The 17031-nt window shown below is 36.2% G+C and overlaps 1 protein-coding gene across 2 annotated transcripts; it reads left to right on the top strand.

Annotated features, from left to right (window-relative positions):
• Positions 1-168: 168 nt before the first annotated feature.
• Positions 169-16356, top strand: LOC132792994 (gamma-aminobutyric acid receptor alpha-like). Of its 2 annotated transcripts, XM_060802550.1 has the most exons (6): positions 169-211; positions 6854-7856; positions 11155-11222; positions 11383-11686; positions 14250-14642; positions 14707-16356. In XM_060802550.1, exons 2-6 carry the CDS (start codon positions 7433-7435, stop codon positions 15663-15665), a joined length of 2148 nt encoding a protein of 715 aa, XP_060658533.1. In that variant the 5' UTR covers positions 169-211; positions 6854-7432; the 3' UTR covers positions 15666-16356. The 2 variants fall into 2 exon arrangements, with proteins under 2 accessions (XP_060658533.1, XP_060658532.1); XM_060802549.1 differs by lacking the exon at positions 169-211 and having other exon boundaries at positions 6792-7856.
• The last annotated feature ends 675 nt before the right edge of the window (positions 16357-17031 follow it).

Genomic DNA, 17031 nt, shown 5'->3' with positions numbered 1-17031 from the left:
GGTCGCGACGGCGGATTGTGAAATTAATTGAAAAATGCATTCCGCATTTTTTTCTTGCTGTGAAGTTGTGAAGCGAAAAGCAGTTAATTAGTAATAATAATTGAAGTAATTAAATTACTCATTCTCATTAAAAAATTTCATAACAAATTAACAAAGAACAAAATAAAAATTTGAAGTGCAGTTAATTTTAATCTGAATTTACAATTAAAAAGTAAATGCAACGCAATCATAAATAAATATGACACCTTGGCGTATGCGTAATATACAATGAATAAAAATATAATATAAATATTGAAAAAAGAAATGAATTTTATATAAATTATTTGCAATACAGTATTTTCATTCAATTTTTATAAATTTTACAAATTTGGACAAAAAATTGCTATATTTGTTAAACTTGGCGTATGAGTAATGTGAAAAAATAATTTATGAAATGCGAATAATAGTATTAAATAAAAAATAATAAAAGAGTTTCATCATACACCTAAATAAAAAAGAATTGTATATAATTCATCCGACAACTTGGCGTATACGTAATATATCTGAATTGTACTGACGCTAATCTAAACATTTTCCGCATGTGTTAAATGCAAAAAAAATTAATCAACGGAATTACATCTTAAAGAAATTACTTAATAAAACAAAATTTAAAGAAATAGTAGGCGTATATTACGTACTTATGTGTGTACGTACTTATATAATATAATATAAACTATCAGCGTGTGCGTGAAATGTAGTAATAAAAATATAATTAATCGCAATATGGAAGATAATAAGTATAAAAATATTTTATGAAACATAATGCATGTCAATTTATTTATCTAAATGCAAAAATAATAAACAAATTTGAAGCAATTCTTACGGCTACTTGGCGTATACGTAATAAATGTGTAACAAATTTAAATTCAATAAATTTCAAGTTCATTTTTAAATGTCGTTTAAAATAAAACTTCTAAACATATTAAAGTAGAGCAAATTAATGCACAATTATTTACACATCGAAATTTTTAAAACTTGAATCTCATGGGCCTCCAAATTGATTGACGAATGCCACACGAAATAAATTACAATTTAAATGCGCATGCAAATGCGTTTATCTTAATTAGCCTTTCAAACAATATCAGTATTTATGAACAGCCAATTAAAATGTCGAGCGGGATGCCAAAAAATAAATAAATAAATAAAACTAATGCTAATTTCAAATAGAAGACGCACTGACAACTGCTCAATTAAATCTATGTATTCAACAAATACTGAACTGAACTGAAACCCCAAATGTATTAAAAATCAATTGCAGTGCGGTTGACCCGCATGTGAACAACCACAAATATGACATTTAAATAAAATGTAATAAAAAAAAGTAAAGTGCAAGTAAAATGTAATTATCGCAGATTGAACAACGAACGAGAAGCACACCAGAGGGAGTGTAAATCCGATAAAACCCAAAAAATTTTGGTCAACCAAGCAAATTATTAACAAAACTATTACCAATCCATTTGGGAGTGGGGAACCTGCTGGGCGTGACTTAGCCTTATTTATGAGTGTTCTAATGTGGCTTTCCGATGCAATTTATGGCTATGCAAATTTCCAAAGAGGAAAGCAAAGATTTTCAACATGCATTAAAATTGAGAATGAAATTTTTACAATAAATACTTGAATACACAAGAGTAAAATAAGTACAAAGTTAATGTAAATTTTAAAGTGCAACAAAATATTAAAGAAAATGAACGTTTGATTGATAGCAGAATGAGTATAAAGTTGTTTATTGTTGGCGATTGTGGCTAAGTTGACCGAAACAAATGTATTTCTGCAGCTTTGATGCCGACAACTACAGCACTTTCAACCATCTACAAGTCCTCAGTTTACTTTTTATACAGTCGTAACCATAAGCCGTATGAAAAAGGGCCTAAACCTAAGTAGTTTAAAGGGTATAACATAGTAAAATGTATTCTAGAATGTTATTTTACAAAATTTGTAAAATTTTTGAATTGTATAGAAAAGTCAGATAGTTGAAGAAAATTATAATTATGCTTAAAATTTTTTTGCTTACTACAGGGTATCTCTCAGCCATACCCTTTTATAGAGCATTCATTTTTTTTGGCAGTTCCCGTTTTGTGTTACAAAACATCTGTCGGTTGGGCGAATGCAAAGCAGATACGAGTCTCAAAAAAAAAGCAAAATAGAAAAGCTGCTGGGCATCGCACTCTTGAGATTTACATTGTAAAGTGATGCGTTTAGCTTTTAACCCAACCCTCGTTCTGTTTCTTCCACTCGTTACTCTGCATATAGTGTGTGTGTGTGTGTGGTATGATGATACAACAGCCTAACAAAAACTGCATTTAAATTAATTGAATTTTGCAGATTTTTTGTGGTTTGCTGCCCTCATCCTCATCCCCCCGCCCTCGCAGCTTATGCTTTTGCATTCGTCTACGAGTATTGCTTTTATTGAATTGGTTTGGGGATTCGTTACTTGCCCCACAAGTCTGAAGTCCACTTCTTCTGCTTCTTATTGTCTCCCCTCCATACTCATGAAACTTGTTTACTTTAGGGTCTTAGGGTCAGTTCTCAATGTTGTATGTATTTGGTTTGGTTTGTCACAGCAATGGCATCTCTTCTTTTCTTCTTCATGGGGATCTGCATTTGCGTTCATTAATTTTGCAGCCAAGTTGAAATGTTTCTGTTTACCTTTGAAATGCGTTTGGGCTCGAGCGCAGCAAATTGAATGTTTGGCAATACTTAAGAGTAATACCCGAAGCGTTCATAATGCAGCTAGGCCAAAAGTTACAAATTTATATGGCACAAAAGTTATTGTATTGTAAGTATTGACAATCCTCTTCTCGGTTAACTGCGTTAAAGACTCTAACTATAAGGTACATTTATAACAACTTGAATTGTATGATTATCTTTTAATGCATTGTGTAAAAGATAATCATAAAAGTGGCGTTATATTTTAAATTTTTTTTAAAACAAACAAGCTTTTCCAAAATTTATTGAAAATTAGACAACAGTTTATTTATAATGTTACTTTAAAAAATCTTTTAAATCTTTAAATCTTTTTAATATGCATTTAGCATATTTTTTATTTTTAAAAAGTTAAAATTAAAGATTCCTATTTTTTTTTATTACTCTGCCTGTTAAATGCATTTCGATTCCTTTTTCAGGGTAAGAAGTTTAATTTTCCAATTACCAACTTTCTTCTTTGAATATATTATAAAAGCAAATAAAATCAATTCATGGATTGTAAAAAGATTTTTTTACATACAAATTCATTAAAATTAATTCAAAGTTTTCTGTATCTTTATTGCATTATAGTCTCAAACTTGCAGTTTTACACAATTGTTTTCCATGGGATGTAGCTAGTTTTTACCAGCTCTTCTATTATTCACGATTTTTTAAAATATATTTATAAAATATATAAACTAAATTTATACAAGAAAGAAAGAAATTAAAATGACAACATTTTTGCTACATTTCTTCATTTAGAAGTTTTTCAATTGCATTTAAATTTTTATTGGGATTTCTGGAATAAAAATTTCAATTTAATTTATTCATCATTTTTAACATAAACTTTCTTCTATTAAGATATTCAATAATTTTGTAGGAAAATCTTCTGTTGATAACTCAAGAATGCCTCTTCTTCGCGAATAATCCTTCTTATTCTGCTAGTCCTCACCATAGTCCAGGAGAATGCACTTAGCTAAGTCAGATGCCAAGAAGCGAGGCTGCGTTTTGTGCTATCTGCTGCACCTCCTTCACTTTCTACTCCCACTTCCTTCCGCTGCTTTTGCTTGGGCTGGCAAACATTTCCGTAAGTCGTGTGCCTCGTATCCTGACCATCGTTGCCGCAGCACGTGCAGCAGCTTTAGTCTAAAATAATTACAACAATTGCATTATTTTATGCCCGAGTTCTGTTGGCCACAAAATTTTGACTTGCATTTAATTAAATTGCACATTTTTAAAGCTACTTAAGTTAACTAGAAAACTTGTGGCCAAATCCGTTTTTGCCCGTTTCCCTTTCTCTTTCCATAGTTCAGACAATGAAAATTCACACGTTGCCCAGAAAAGCAGAACTAGCATATATGCATTTAAATTGGAGTATAGTAAAATTCTTTAGCAGATTGAAATGCAAAACTCATTTGGTAAGCGCAGACACAAAAAGGCGTTCGAAATAATGCCAGGACCTGAGTCCATAGAAACCACCTGCTGCACCCACACAGCATTCACAGCAAAAGACAAAAAGAAACCATATAACAAACAATGTTATATGCACCAGATGTTTAGAAAACTGCTCAGATTGCTGAGAATTGCATATAGTTTAGTTTAAATACCCTGTAATTATGCAAGTTTATAAGACAGAATAAGAAATTTAAAAAATTTTTAAGAATTATCTAAAATTTCAAGAAAGATGTTTTCAGTTTCCACATTAAATTTAAAATCCTATCGCAAATAAATGAGACAACTAACTACGTAAATAGATTGAAATATTTAATATTCCAACTTGCAGAAAATATTCATATACTATATCACTTTAAAATATAATTATAAAATGTCAAGAAAGATTGTTTAAAGGCCTATTACAAATTTTGGAATAAATTAATTAGACAATTAATTACGAAAAAAGTTCGAAATATTAAAATATTTCAAGTTGCAGAGAAACTTGGCTATTATATCACTTTAAAATAAACTTATAATTTCCTTCTGAACTGAAAAGTTTGAACGTAAAGCACATTTCGTATAATGGAGTTAATAATATTTGATCAACCAAATTGTATATAACATTAGGAAGCCAATAGAATAAACCACGATTATTTGATATGCTTGATGGCGTTTGCAAAGTGAATTTATACCCTGCAAGGGCCACCACACACAGTGGTTTGTAACAATGCAGTTGGCAGGCAGACCCGAAAAAAGGCGACATATTCTATAGAAAGTGGGAATGAAGAATAGAAGAGTGGCAGAAGAAAGAGATGGAGGAGGAAAGAACGGAAGCAGGCAGCGATGAAAGAGGAGGGCAGCCTTCAAAAATTGAGTGCAATTTAGACGACGTTGATGAGAAAATGCGTTGAACGTGCTCAAGTTGTGCTTTACGCTTGTGGCCGGGCTCGGTTCGGGGCCGCATTTAACCCTTTCGCCAGTTAACAAAGGCAACAAGGTGTCGACGAGAGGGAGGCGAGTAGAAGAAAGAGAAGGAAGGAAGGAAAGGCGAAGTAAAGGCGTCGCGAGGCGACGCGACGCGACAACCAAAGCAAGAAATTAGAAGTAAAGCTGCTGATGCTGATGGCTGATGTTTGCTTGTTTTGTGACGAAACAAACTGGCAGCAAAAATGCAAAATAAAAGAATACGAAAAGAGTGATTCAAATGAAGGGAAAATATAGCAAAATGTGTGTAGCTCAGATTACGGCATTCAAATTTATGATCAGCTGGTTAATTTATGGTGAAAGTCGATAGCAAAACCCTTCTCAACATTTAGAGTGGTATCTGATGGCAAACAGAAAAAAAGTGCTCTTCACACTGAATTAATTTACTTTGTAAGCTTAGCTGAATTTTGTAGAATTTTTCACATGCGTCAAGTGCTGGGCAAACCAAGTGAATCTAATGCACATTTCCTGCGGCTCAACCACATGCTTAATTAGCAAACACAGCGCTTAATCAAGTGGCAAGTAGCATTGACGAACACGAGGCCTCGATGCCTCAGTTTCAGTCTCCGTCTCTGACTGGAGATGCTATCAGTAACTAGAAGAATAAGAGGAAGAAGGAGGCAAGGCAAAATGCACTTGGAATGGACCCTCATCAGGTAGCAGCATTAGCACACAATTAGGTTAGTGGGTGAGACACATAATCAACTATCAACTTTATGGGTCGCATTGCACACAAGTACAAGTATTTTGCATAATTAGATAGATGGACTCGTCGTCGCCTTGATGCACCTTCCAAATGACCAAATACGAGTAGATTTATTAAAGGACATCTCGCCTGCCTCTTGGCCCGATGGCAGTTGATTTTTCATTAACAGCTCGGTGGTCGGTGCCGTTGGGTGCATATTTTATTTATTCCATTTAATAACTTGCCATCAATATAAGTTGAGTTACTTGGTTTTCGAGATTAATTTATAAATATTTGTTGTTTTCTGTTGTGTGAAATATCCCCCTCACAGCGTGAGCTTTGCGTGCATTAATCTTCACGCGTTTCCCAGGCGTGTACTTAACCAAGATTCATATTACGCATACGCCGTGTAATGTGTGTAAAATAAATAAAAGCTGCAAAAAGTTTAAGAACTTTATTTTTAATTTAATTTGAGAAAATTAAAACACACTCAATAAATACAAAAGTGAAAACTTTAACTAAAAAACTAATAATAATAATTATGATAATATCACGCATACGTCACGTGTTCAGTAAATAGTGAAAAAATATTTGCAATTTAAAATATTTGTGGCAACTCAATAAATATAGAAAGTAAATTTTAGGAAAACCTATTTAATTGTGAATTCAAAATATTGCGCATACGTCACATTGTACATACAATTCAATAAACACAAATCAAAGTTGTTAAAAATGTTTTGCAAGTATAGAAAATTAATCAAATAATGTGGACATTTATTTTAAATAAATATAAAGTGATTAAACGAAAACTATAAAATATTACGCATACGCCCTGATGTGAATTGTTATAAAGCTGCCAATGGTAGTCAACATATTACGCATACGCCTAGTTATAAAATAAAGTAAAAATATAATATGTAATGTTTTCAATTAATCGATTACCGTTAATCTAAATATAATGTGTATAATCTGTGCAGATTCGAATAAAAGCTAATTTAACTGCCAGCAACTTAACTAATTTCTTGGCAGCCATCAAAACGCTGCTGGCTAATTGGCCAATCACAGTGGATGGCATTGAATCAAAGTGCCAGGAGCAGAGGCGACACAGTCACAGGCACAGTTCAAACAATTAAAATCATAAAGCTCATCGCAGCAGAAGTGAACGCAAAAGCGAAAGCGAATTGAAATACACAAAGACCAAAGTCAAGATAACGGACAAGATAAACGGAACTAATGCTCTGAGCGAGAGAGAAACAAGTCGAGAGGAAGAAGCAGAAGAAGAGGAGCTGTGGGGATGTGCTTGTGGAAATTAAGAAAAACCCGACTCGGAATGCAGCCTGTGTCACAGGCGAGTGCAACTTCCGGTGCATAAATGAAAATAAATACCAAAACAAACTGAGAAACTGTCAGCAGCAGGCGGCGAACGAAGAAGAAGAAGAAGATTGCAAGGAGTACTGGACGCTGGCCAGTTGGAACGACAAATGTTAGCCAAACGGATGTGTAGATTAGGCCAGAACAGTTGTCCGTCAGATGTCTAAACAATAGACACAACAACAATAACATCAGCAGCAGCAAACAAACAGCAACAACAACAAACAGTCGGGCAATATGTGCTGCAGTCGAAGAGGAGCAAGAAGAGCAACCGAAACAAGTACAACATCCGGCAATGCGTCGGCTGACCTCATCGTCGTCGTCGTCGGCCGGAGCATGTCCTCCTGGCTGTGGACGAGGATGTGGCTGTGGCTGTGGCAAGGACAACGTTTGAGCTTGCGCATATTTAAAGTTTTGATTAGCTGCTGGCTTCTAATGTGCTGCATTTACACAAATGCCTGGCAAGCGTCCATCGGTCTTCAACTTGGCGTCATGGCCGGCAGTATCAAGGGACGTGGCGATGCACATCGCCTGGACGAGATTGGTGCCGGCTCACTGACTCGCTCCTGGCTAACGCAAAGCAATAATCATGCTAATATCTCCGAGCTGCTCGACAATTTGTTGCGTGGCTACGACAATAGCATTCGACCCGATTTTGGGGGTAAGTTTAAGCCAAGCCAAGTTTGTCCGTGGCTAATATGCAGTTAAAATGCAGATAATGCAGATATAGTCTGCTGATAAATAGTTAGACGCATATATAATTTGGATTCAGGCGGCGCAAAACAGTATGTTAATGAATGTATAATAATATATACAGAATGGAGTCATCATTTGTTCAGAGAGCTTCAAGCATTTATAACTACCAGGCTATATATGAAAAATTTAATGTTAATAGATGTTTTAATATATTAGATGGCTATACATGGGATATATTAGATGAGTATAAAAATAAATTATATTTTGTATTTTAATTGTATATAGTTTTTAGTAGAGTAGAAACTCGATTTAAACAACAACAGAAACTATAGTTTCTGATGATTAAAGAACGAAATCTCGTTTAAAATCTCTTCAACCTAAAATATTTCTTTCATGGTTATCTTTAGAGATCGAGAAGTATCAAGATTTCCAATCGAGGTGGAGGCTAGTCGATAGATCCTATCGGAATCGGTTGACATTAACAAGTAGATAGGCACTAAGCTATCGGTATCATCAGTCTTTAGAAGTAGATCATCACTCGTAAAAAGTAGAACAGTAGCAGCAGCAGCTAAAAGTAATAACGAAGTGAGTCGTCAACAGGAAGCAGTATTATTTAAGTTTTATCAGACTTTACTTTTACATATATTATCAATTATTTCTGTACCCAACATTACTTAATGTAACTAAAATAATAATATATGTATATAGATTTATATGTAAAGGTAATCTGGAATTACTAACTTATATAGCTTCCGACTGATCTGAGATATTGAGATTAAGGTGCCGCTGCTTCCGCTGTGCTGTGGTTGCATCCCTTGGCAAGACCGGGATGAGATTTGTTTATGCCTTTTGGCTGTTTACCCTTTCACAGATTCCTGTAATCAGCATGTGAGCAGATTTGCCCCTTCAGCGGAAACGTTTAATGAAGCGGAAATCGTTGCCAGGAGAGAGTCAAGATGACGTGGATGTCGTCGTCATTGCTGGTGATGATGATGATGATGATGACGGCAATTCCCTTGGCAAATAGTTAGTGTCAAAATCGACAAATATTTACATAGACTTTCATTGCGTATTTCCCTGCGCCTCTTCGCTATATTTTTATCGTTATTTCGCTATGTTTCGTTTCGTTTTGTTTGTCGTGACTCTCAAGGATTTCCCTTCAGCAGACGCGTCGGCAAATTGATAAGCTTTTTCAATTTTCCAAATTGTCGACACCATAAAAATTTAAATATTTTCGAAATTTAAAAGCCTTGCGGCTGAGAAAGAGAAAGAGAACGAGTGCAAGTGCGAGTGCGAGAAATGAGCGGTTTGGCGGGCACTCAATGGAGCTTAACGCGCGACGCCCACAAACAAAAAAAGAAAAGAAAAAAGTTTTGCGTTTACGCAACTTAAGCCCAAATTACATTGTTTTAAACACTTCATTAAGAATGGCTGCTTTGCCGTGTGACGTGCAGCAGGATGCGAGCATACGCTTCGTAGGTAGTCGAAAGGATGCCAAGTGCCGTAACATTACGATGCCGATGTAGGTGGCATGTGCGGCATGCGGCATGCGGCAGGCTGCAGCTTGCAGGATGCACAACGCATGTTTGCCAAGCTCAGAGCCCCAAAGTCATTAAAAACTGTTCGCATAGGCAGAATACAAAATAACAAAAAAAAGCGGGGGAAGAAAAACTGCATATTAGCGCAAAATACAACGCCATGAAGAGCTGATAGATGATATGATGATGATATCCCAGCCATAAAGTGAGGCCACCGACGGACCGCGAATAGTGCGGAGGTGCGGGGTAAGGGGGCTGCCATGGAATGAGACTGTCTGCCAAGCGGCTTAAGTGTCATTGTTCAACAGAGGCAACATTTAAATTCCGTTTCATGTGAAGGACTTTGGGGGATAATTCATATGCAGGAATTATACGAAATATAAAGCTCGTATATATCACTATGGGAAATGTAGAGCTCTGGACTCTTTGCAAAAACTTCACTTAAGAGATTAAAAAGTCTGGCTCAACTTTCTAAACTTAACTTCGAAGTTTTCAAAGATTTTTATAACAATGCAATTAGAATGAAGTTTGATTAGCGCAAAGTTAAGTGAGCTAGCGTTAGAAATTGTTTTAATATGATTATTGAGTTTCATTTTAATTCATTTTCTTTCAGAAATTCTATATTTTTATGAAATTTTTATGAATTGTACTCTTCTGCATTCTATAAATAAACAAGTAAGAAAGCTACAGTCCAGTGGGCTCGACTGTGAGATACCCGCTACCCATTTTGAATAAAAGCAATATATTTTGCGGTATTATTCTCAAAAAATTATACTACAAAAATACTAAAAATATATTTTGGGGTATTATTATACATAAATATGCCAAATATACTAAAAATACTAAAAATATACCAAATGATATATTTGGTATATCGATATAGTACCGCATTCAAAATATACGATAGACGCCACAATATACCAGATTGTCGGCCAAAGCAAATTAGACCCCTAGTAAGTAGGCGATTTTGCCCATACAAAAGTATTTCTTTAATAACTTCGACAATTTTTATCTGATCGCAACCAAATTTGCTGTCGAACAAAAATTATAGTTCTATCTCTTATAATCTCTGAGATCTAGGTGTTCATACGGACGGACGGACAGACACACAGACACACAGACGGACATGGCTAGATCGTCTCGGCTGTTGACGCTGATCAAGAATATATATACTTTATAGGGTCGGAGATGCCTCCTTCTACCTGTTACATACATTTCCTGTCGGCACAAAGTTATAATACCCTTCTACCCTATGGGTAGCGGGTATAAAAAGACACTGAAAAATATTAATATTAAGTTAACTTTTGCCGGGGAATTAGGTTGCTTTAAAAATGCCTTCATGCTTTGTGCATATATAAAACTATGATCATCTTTGTCATTTGCAATATTTAGATAGTGGTAATTCTGTTGATTACTATATTATTATTATTATTAATATTATTATTATTATTCCTAATGTTTACCAAGAAAATTTAAAATTTTATTGTATTGAAAAGTTTTAAAAATAGGATTCTCCATTAAATGGCAAAAATAACAAGTTAACCGTGTTTGCTTAAATTTTAATAAAAAACTACTGATTATATATTAAAAAGCTTATATGAAACTTCAGTGCTGTTTATAAATTCAAAATTCCATTTGCTTCTTGTCCAAACAAAACTGTAAATTTATCGAATTGCACAATAATTGCAAATTTTACAAAATAATGAACCATGTACTTTATTGCAGGTCCCCCGGCTACAATAGAAGTCGACATAATGGTGCGTAGCATGGGTCCCATATCGGAGGTGGATATGGTAAGTTGTGAACAACAAATGCCTCAACAAAATCCCGCACTCAATACTGCACTCCAAGGACATTGCGAGTGTTTCCAACTTGAGTCACGTAACTGCAGTGTCTTATGAACTTTCACTCTCTCTCCCTCTTTCTCTCTGCCTGGCTTGTGCGTTATTGCAGACATATTCGATGGACTGTTACTTTCGGCAATCCTGGGTGGATAAACGTCTCGCCTTCGAGGGTGGCCAGGATACGCTGGCGCTGTCAGTGTCAATGTTGGCGCGCATTTGGAAGCCCGATACGTATTTTTACAATGGCAAACAGAGCTATTTGCACACGATTACCACGCCGAATAAGTTCGTTCGCATCTATCAGAATGGACGCGTTCTGTACTCGAGTCGTCTGACAATCAAAGCCGGTTGTCCCATGAATCTCGCGGATTTTCCCATGGACATACAGAAATGTCCTCTGAAATTTGGATCATGTGAGTGCAAAAACAACCATAAAAAACAAATACAAAATACGTTATATGAGCAAGAAAAAAAAACTGTTGGGCAAGGAAGAGGCGATGGTTGTGCTTTGGCATAATTATGCATAATTGGCGCTGAGAGGCGCTTTGATGTGAACGCTGATGGCCTTATGAATGTCCATGTCCATGGGTCGACCACTTGTTGTAGTTGGAAGGGCACTCGGATTTATGCAATGAATATGCCATGACATTGGATTGTGAGATGATGTGCAAAGAGTAAAATGCTTTGATAGTAAGAGGATTGGGACCAACTGCGGATTTGCCTTGCGCTAATGGCAATTGATGCTGCCAAAGGAGGATTCTAAAACCCCTTAAAGCGCAATAATTGTCATTGATAGTTAGAAATTAAAACGCCTTCACTAAGTTTTGAGTAGCTTCAACCTTGTTATAAAACAATTAAAATATATTTTATCTCAGATCCGTTTAGGAGATTGTTTTTCTAATCTGAATTTCAATTTCAGATATATTTTTTCTTATTTTAATTTTTCAGCTTAAGTTTTCTTTTAGTTTCGTTCAAATTTTAATTGAATACTTTTAGTTTTTATTAATAAGTTTTATTTTATGCTTAAACTTCATTTTAATTATAGTTGGCTTCAAAGAAAGATTTAAAACTTAAGTACTGAGATACGTTTATAAAATAAGTCGATGGTAAAAGGTTCTGAAATTATTTTAAAAATAAATCACTTAAAAATTAAACAAAATTGTATAATCTTCAGACTCAGATATGAGTACACTCTTCTGTTTATTTTCCATACCGCTCGAAGCTTTACTCGTTAGCTTTTCATACCTTTGACATTTTCTAGTTCTTTACCCAAGTTCAAAACACCTGACTCTACTTGATTATTCTACTCGGAGAGCTATGCAGGTGACATTTCAATTATTTTTACCAACAAACTGCTGACGTTGATGCATTTTCAGCAAACAATTTTAAAGAGTGGGCGATAGCTAAAGATATTTTCAATATCAAATGTTCATTAAATATGTAGAACATAAAGAATATCAGAAGCTCCAGTTAGAAGGCAACACTTTATTATGTGTAGTCTTATCTGCGAAACGTAAATTAACAGACGACACCGAGCTATTCTAGGTATTATTGCTTCCTATTTGTTGTGAATAATGTTGCATGCAGTCAAGAATTCAATTACCCCTCGCCACTCCGTTCCATACGTTGCCGTTATTGCCTGCCACTTAATGTTGACAATTTCCCATTTGATGCGACGACGACGAAGAGTCACTGAAAATATTGCCAAAGTCAAATAGGAAAAAAGAATAAAAAAAAAAGAATTGGGGAATAAGGTAAACCAATCCGCATCACACACATGTCGCAATGTTTGGCAATTTGTGCAGCGAGGCGACAACAACAAAACAAAATAAAATAAAATAACTGTACGTGTGTTGATAGCAAACGTTTGCAGAGCAATGGATTGATGGGTTGGAAGGGGAGGGAAAGGAAGAGTACGAGTACTAGTTAGTTAGTCTATGGGTGCGAGTGTGAGTGAGAGTGTGAGTGAGAATGAGAATGTGAATGCTGGAATAGCGATGTGGAAAAATATGATGAACTGCGAATGAGCCAAAGACTGTGCATGGCAGAAAGCAAAATCTGCTTAGACCAACATTTAATCACTGTAAAAACAAGTGAAAGTAATTATCATAAAATAAATGAGATTCGTTTTAGCAAATATTTAAGAGGTTCCTTGAAGGTTGCCAGGATTGGAGTAATATTAAATTTAAGTGTTTAGTATCAAAAGAAAGATGAACAATACCGTACATTAAATTATTTATAGTAACTGAAAGTGCAAATAATAATTGAATTGTACGTACGGAATTATAGTAATAAACAATACCTATTTTTTATTTTTATTTATTTATGTATAATATATAAAATTGGTATTACAACTTTACTCATTTTAACTCTTAATAGCAATAGAAATTTTAATAATTATTTTAATAGAAAAGCTATTATTTATTATTTGGTGCTCAGCTACAAAATTGTATTGAAATGTCAGCTCCTTAAACAAGAAACAGAAACAGGATTAATACAGAAAGGTAAATAAATACAAGAAAAGTGTGCCCATAACTTATGAATTGGAAAACTTGGGATAACTTAATTTGATTTCAGAAAAGCCAATCATTAGATTAAAACTTTACCTAAATCGGAAAAGTGATTTCAGTGGCCAATAGTATTATTTAGGGCAAACTGACTTAAGTTAATTAAGTAGTTGATACCATTAAATTTCGAAATTATTTACTTCCTTTATGCACAGTTAAAAGATACATTTTATAGGAGTTTAAACAATATGTCCAACTTTTCTCACTAAATTTTTCCAAATAAAATCATTACTCAATTATCTCAGCCCAGTTGCCATCACTGCTGAGGTAATCTCAATCTCTCCCTCGCTCTTTCAGTCTTTATCTCTCTTTCTTAATTGCCAATATTTAGAATAACAAATCTGACACAATCGCACTCTCTAACTCTCATGTTATTTCCACCTCCCGAAATTGGCAACTGGGGCCACAGTTGGCTACACCACGTCGGATGTCATTTATCGGTGGAACAAAGAGCGTCCTGCAGTTGCCATTGCTGAGGACATGAAATTGTCACAATTCGATTTGGTCGATTGTCCGGCGGGTAATTTGACGGACATTGTTTACAAGGCAGCCGCACCCATGCCCCAGGGCTACAACAACAAGGACACGCTGTCACCCAAGCAGACGCCAAACAGCAACAGCAACAACAACAACAACAAGGCAATGACCACGTTCGCTGGTCCTGGTGCCAAAAATCAACATGTACGCGGCACTGGCTTAAAGCTAGACAAAGGTGCCTTCGGTTCGGGACGGGGCGTGGCAGGAGGCGGTGGCCTTGTCACAAATCTGGCGGGCAGCATCACCCTCGAAACGCATCATCCGTGTAAGTTGTCACTTTACTCTTACCTTAACTCTTAATGCTGACTGATGCTCTTATCACTCGACAGCGGAATACTCCATGCTGATGGTCAACTTTCATCTGCAGCGACACATGGGCAACTTTCTCATCCAGGTCTACGGTCCCTGCTGTCTCCTAGTCGTTCTCAGCTGGGTCTCCTTTTGGCTGAATCGCGAGGCAACCGCTGATCGAGTTTCCCTTGGCATTACCACCGTGCTGACCATGACCTTTCTGGGATTGGAGGCACGCACTGATCTGCCCAAGGTGTCGTATCCCACTGCCTTGGATTTCTTTGTCTTTCTCTCGTTTGGCTTCATCTTTGCCACCATTCTGCAGTTTGCTGTTGTGCATTATTTCACCAAATACGGTTCGGGCGAGTGTTATTTCATTATCGAGGAACTCGACTCGGATTCGGCCGAGTCCGAGACGGATGTCGATGCCAGTGGACAGTCGGATTTTCGCAGCAGCAGCGAGTCCAAGATCTACGAGGTAATACCATTGTCCATGTGCGCCATCAATATGCCAAGTGCTGGCAATCCGAGTGGCATGTTGCGCTCAAGGCGCAGCACACGCAATCGTCGACATGGTTTGGGAGGCTCGAGCTTCTGGCGCTGTCTGGATTGGTTCAGCTGGCGACGCCGACAGCGGCTTCCCAAGCGCAAGGCCACCTGCTCCGATGACGACGACGACGAGGATGATGAGCAGACGCAGCTGCGTGCCGACGAAGCACCTTGCACCTCGGCAGCTGCAGCGGCGGCAGCTGCAGCAGCAGCTGAGCAAAACTCTCCGCCTGTGGTGGGACGTCGACGCATGTCCTTCTATCGCCGGGAGGAGTTGGAGGCACGTCGCAAGGGCAAACGGACGCCGCAATACAATTCGGTATCGAAGATCGATCGTGCCTCGCGAATTGTGTTTCCGCTGCTCTTCTTTCTGATCAATGTGTTCTACTGGTATGGCTATTTGTCGCGTAGCTCACGCATTTTGGCCAATACGCCGACGAGCACCTGATGTTACCTTTTAGCAATTTAGACACAGTCCTTAAAGAAATCAACGCAGCGTTGCAGCAGCGGCAAAGGGGCAAGAGTGTGAATGTTAAAAGGGCAGGAGAGGAAAGTGGAGAAGAGTGGAATAGAGTTGAAATTTATCGATGATTTATGGCTTCAGTTATTTGCTCTTTACCTGATTTGCTAAACGAACGCTTCATGGGATTTCTTTACGCGCTAAATTGCTATGCAGACACTTGCTAAACCGATAAAATGATAAAAACATATCACAGGACTACAAACAGCACAAGAATACTTGACTCTTGTGGAGTATTTCAAGTGCACCTCTTATATATTATTTGTACAGTTAGCTTATAAGTTGCCACATCTCTTTAAGCTTAAGTTATCGATCTAACGTTAAACACTCTACTATACTATAAACTCTTATGCTACTTCGAATATGTTCAATTTAAATACATATGTGTATATCAGTTTTGGTCTAATGAGCTTTTTGAGGGATCACATCAAATAATAATGCAAATGTTAAGACAATTTTGCCGTCAATTCTTCAGTGTCTGGCAAAGTATAGAATGTAGTTAAAAGATTGAAAGAACTATTTACGAACAGCAGTTGGTTACTAGCAAGCGCAACTCAAAGATATTACTATTACAATAAGCTTAATTAAGAGCGTTATGGGAAAACTTGCCAGCACATTGAGGAACTCTATGTATGTACTTTTAAAAAAATACAATAAATATAAATGATATGTATACATCATGTGCGTTTCGCGTTTTAATTAAACTGATAGCAACACTAAAAGATAACAAACAATGATATGATAAAAATGCTGGTGAGTATTGTAATTATTTCATAAAGTCTGTGCAGCATTAAAAGAGTTATGCAACATTCTATTACTTAAACATTACTCAATAATGTCATCACCACCTTAATGGTGTTTCTCTAAAATCCTACAAAATTCTATTCACTTTATCGGCTTTTTACTTAGATAAAAACATTATAAAAGATTGCAATTGTATATCCCTTCATTATAAAATCAACTACACCTATAATTATTATAGTGTTGAAAAAGTAATTATAATAATTTCAAATCAAATCAGATAAAACGGTAGCAAAAACAAGTTCGTCTAGATAATTTGATCAAATCTTGCGCGTGTCCAGCTCGAAATTTCAACATATAAAAGAGTAAGAGAGAATAGGTCTTAACATATCAAAGTATAATGTGGCTGAATCGTGTCATTTTAGTGCAATTGACAGTAGTCGTCGGAATTGTGAGCTTCACAAAAGCCCATAGATACTTAGCCGAGTTTGAAGATGATGAGTTGTTCAGTGACTGTTGCCAATTTGTGGGGAATTCCCCAAAGTGCGGGGAA

The sequence above is a fragment of the Drosophila nasuta genome, chromosome 3, assembly GCF_023558535.2.
Source record: "Drosophila nasuta strain 15112-1781.00 chromosome 3, ASM2355853v1, whole genome shotgun sequence".
Classification (NCBI taxonomy): Eukaryota; Metazoa; Arthropoda; class Insecta; order Diptera; family Drosophilidae; genus Drosophila; species Drosophila nasuta.
Note: the sequence above shows the minus strand (reverse complement) of the source record. Positions and strands in the feature narration are given on the sequence as shown.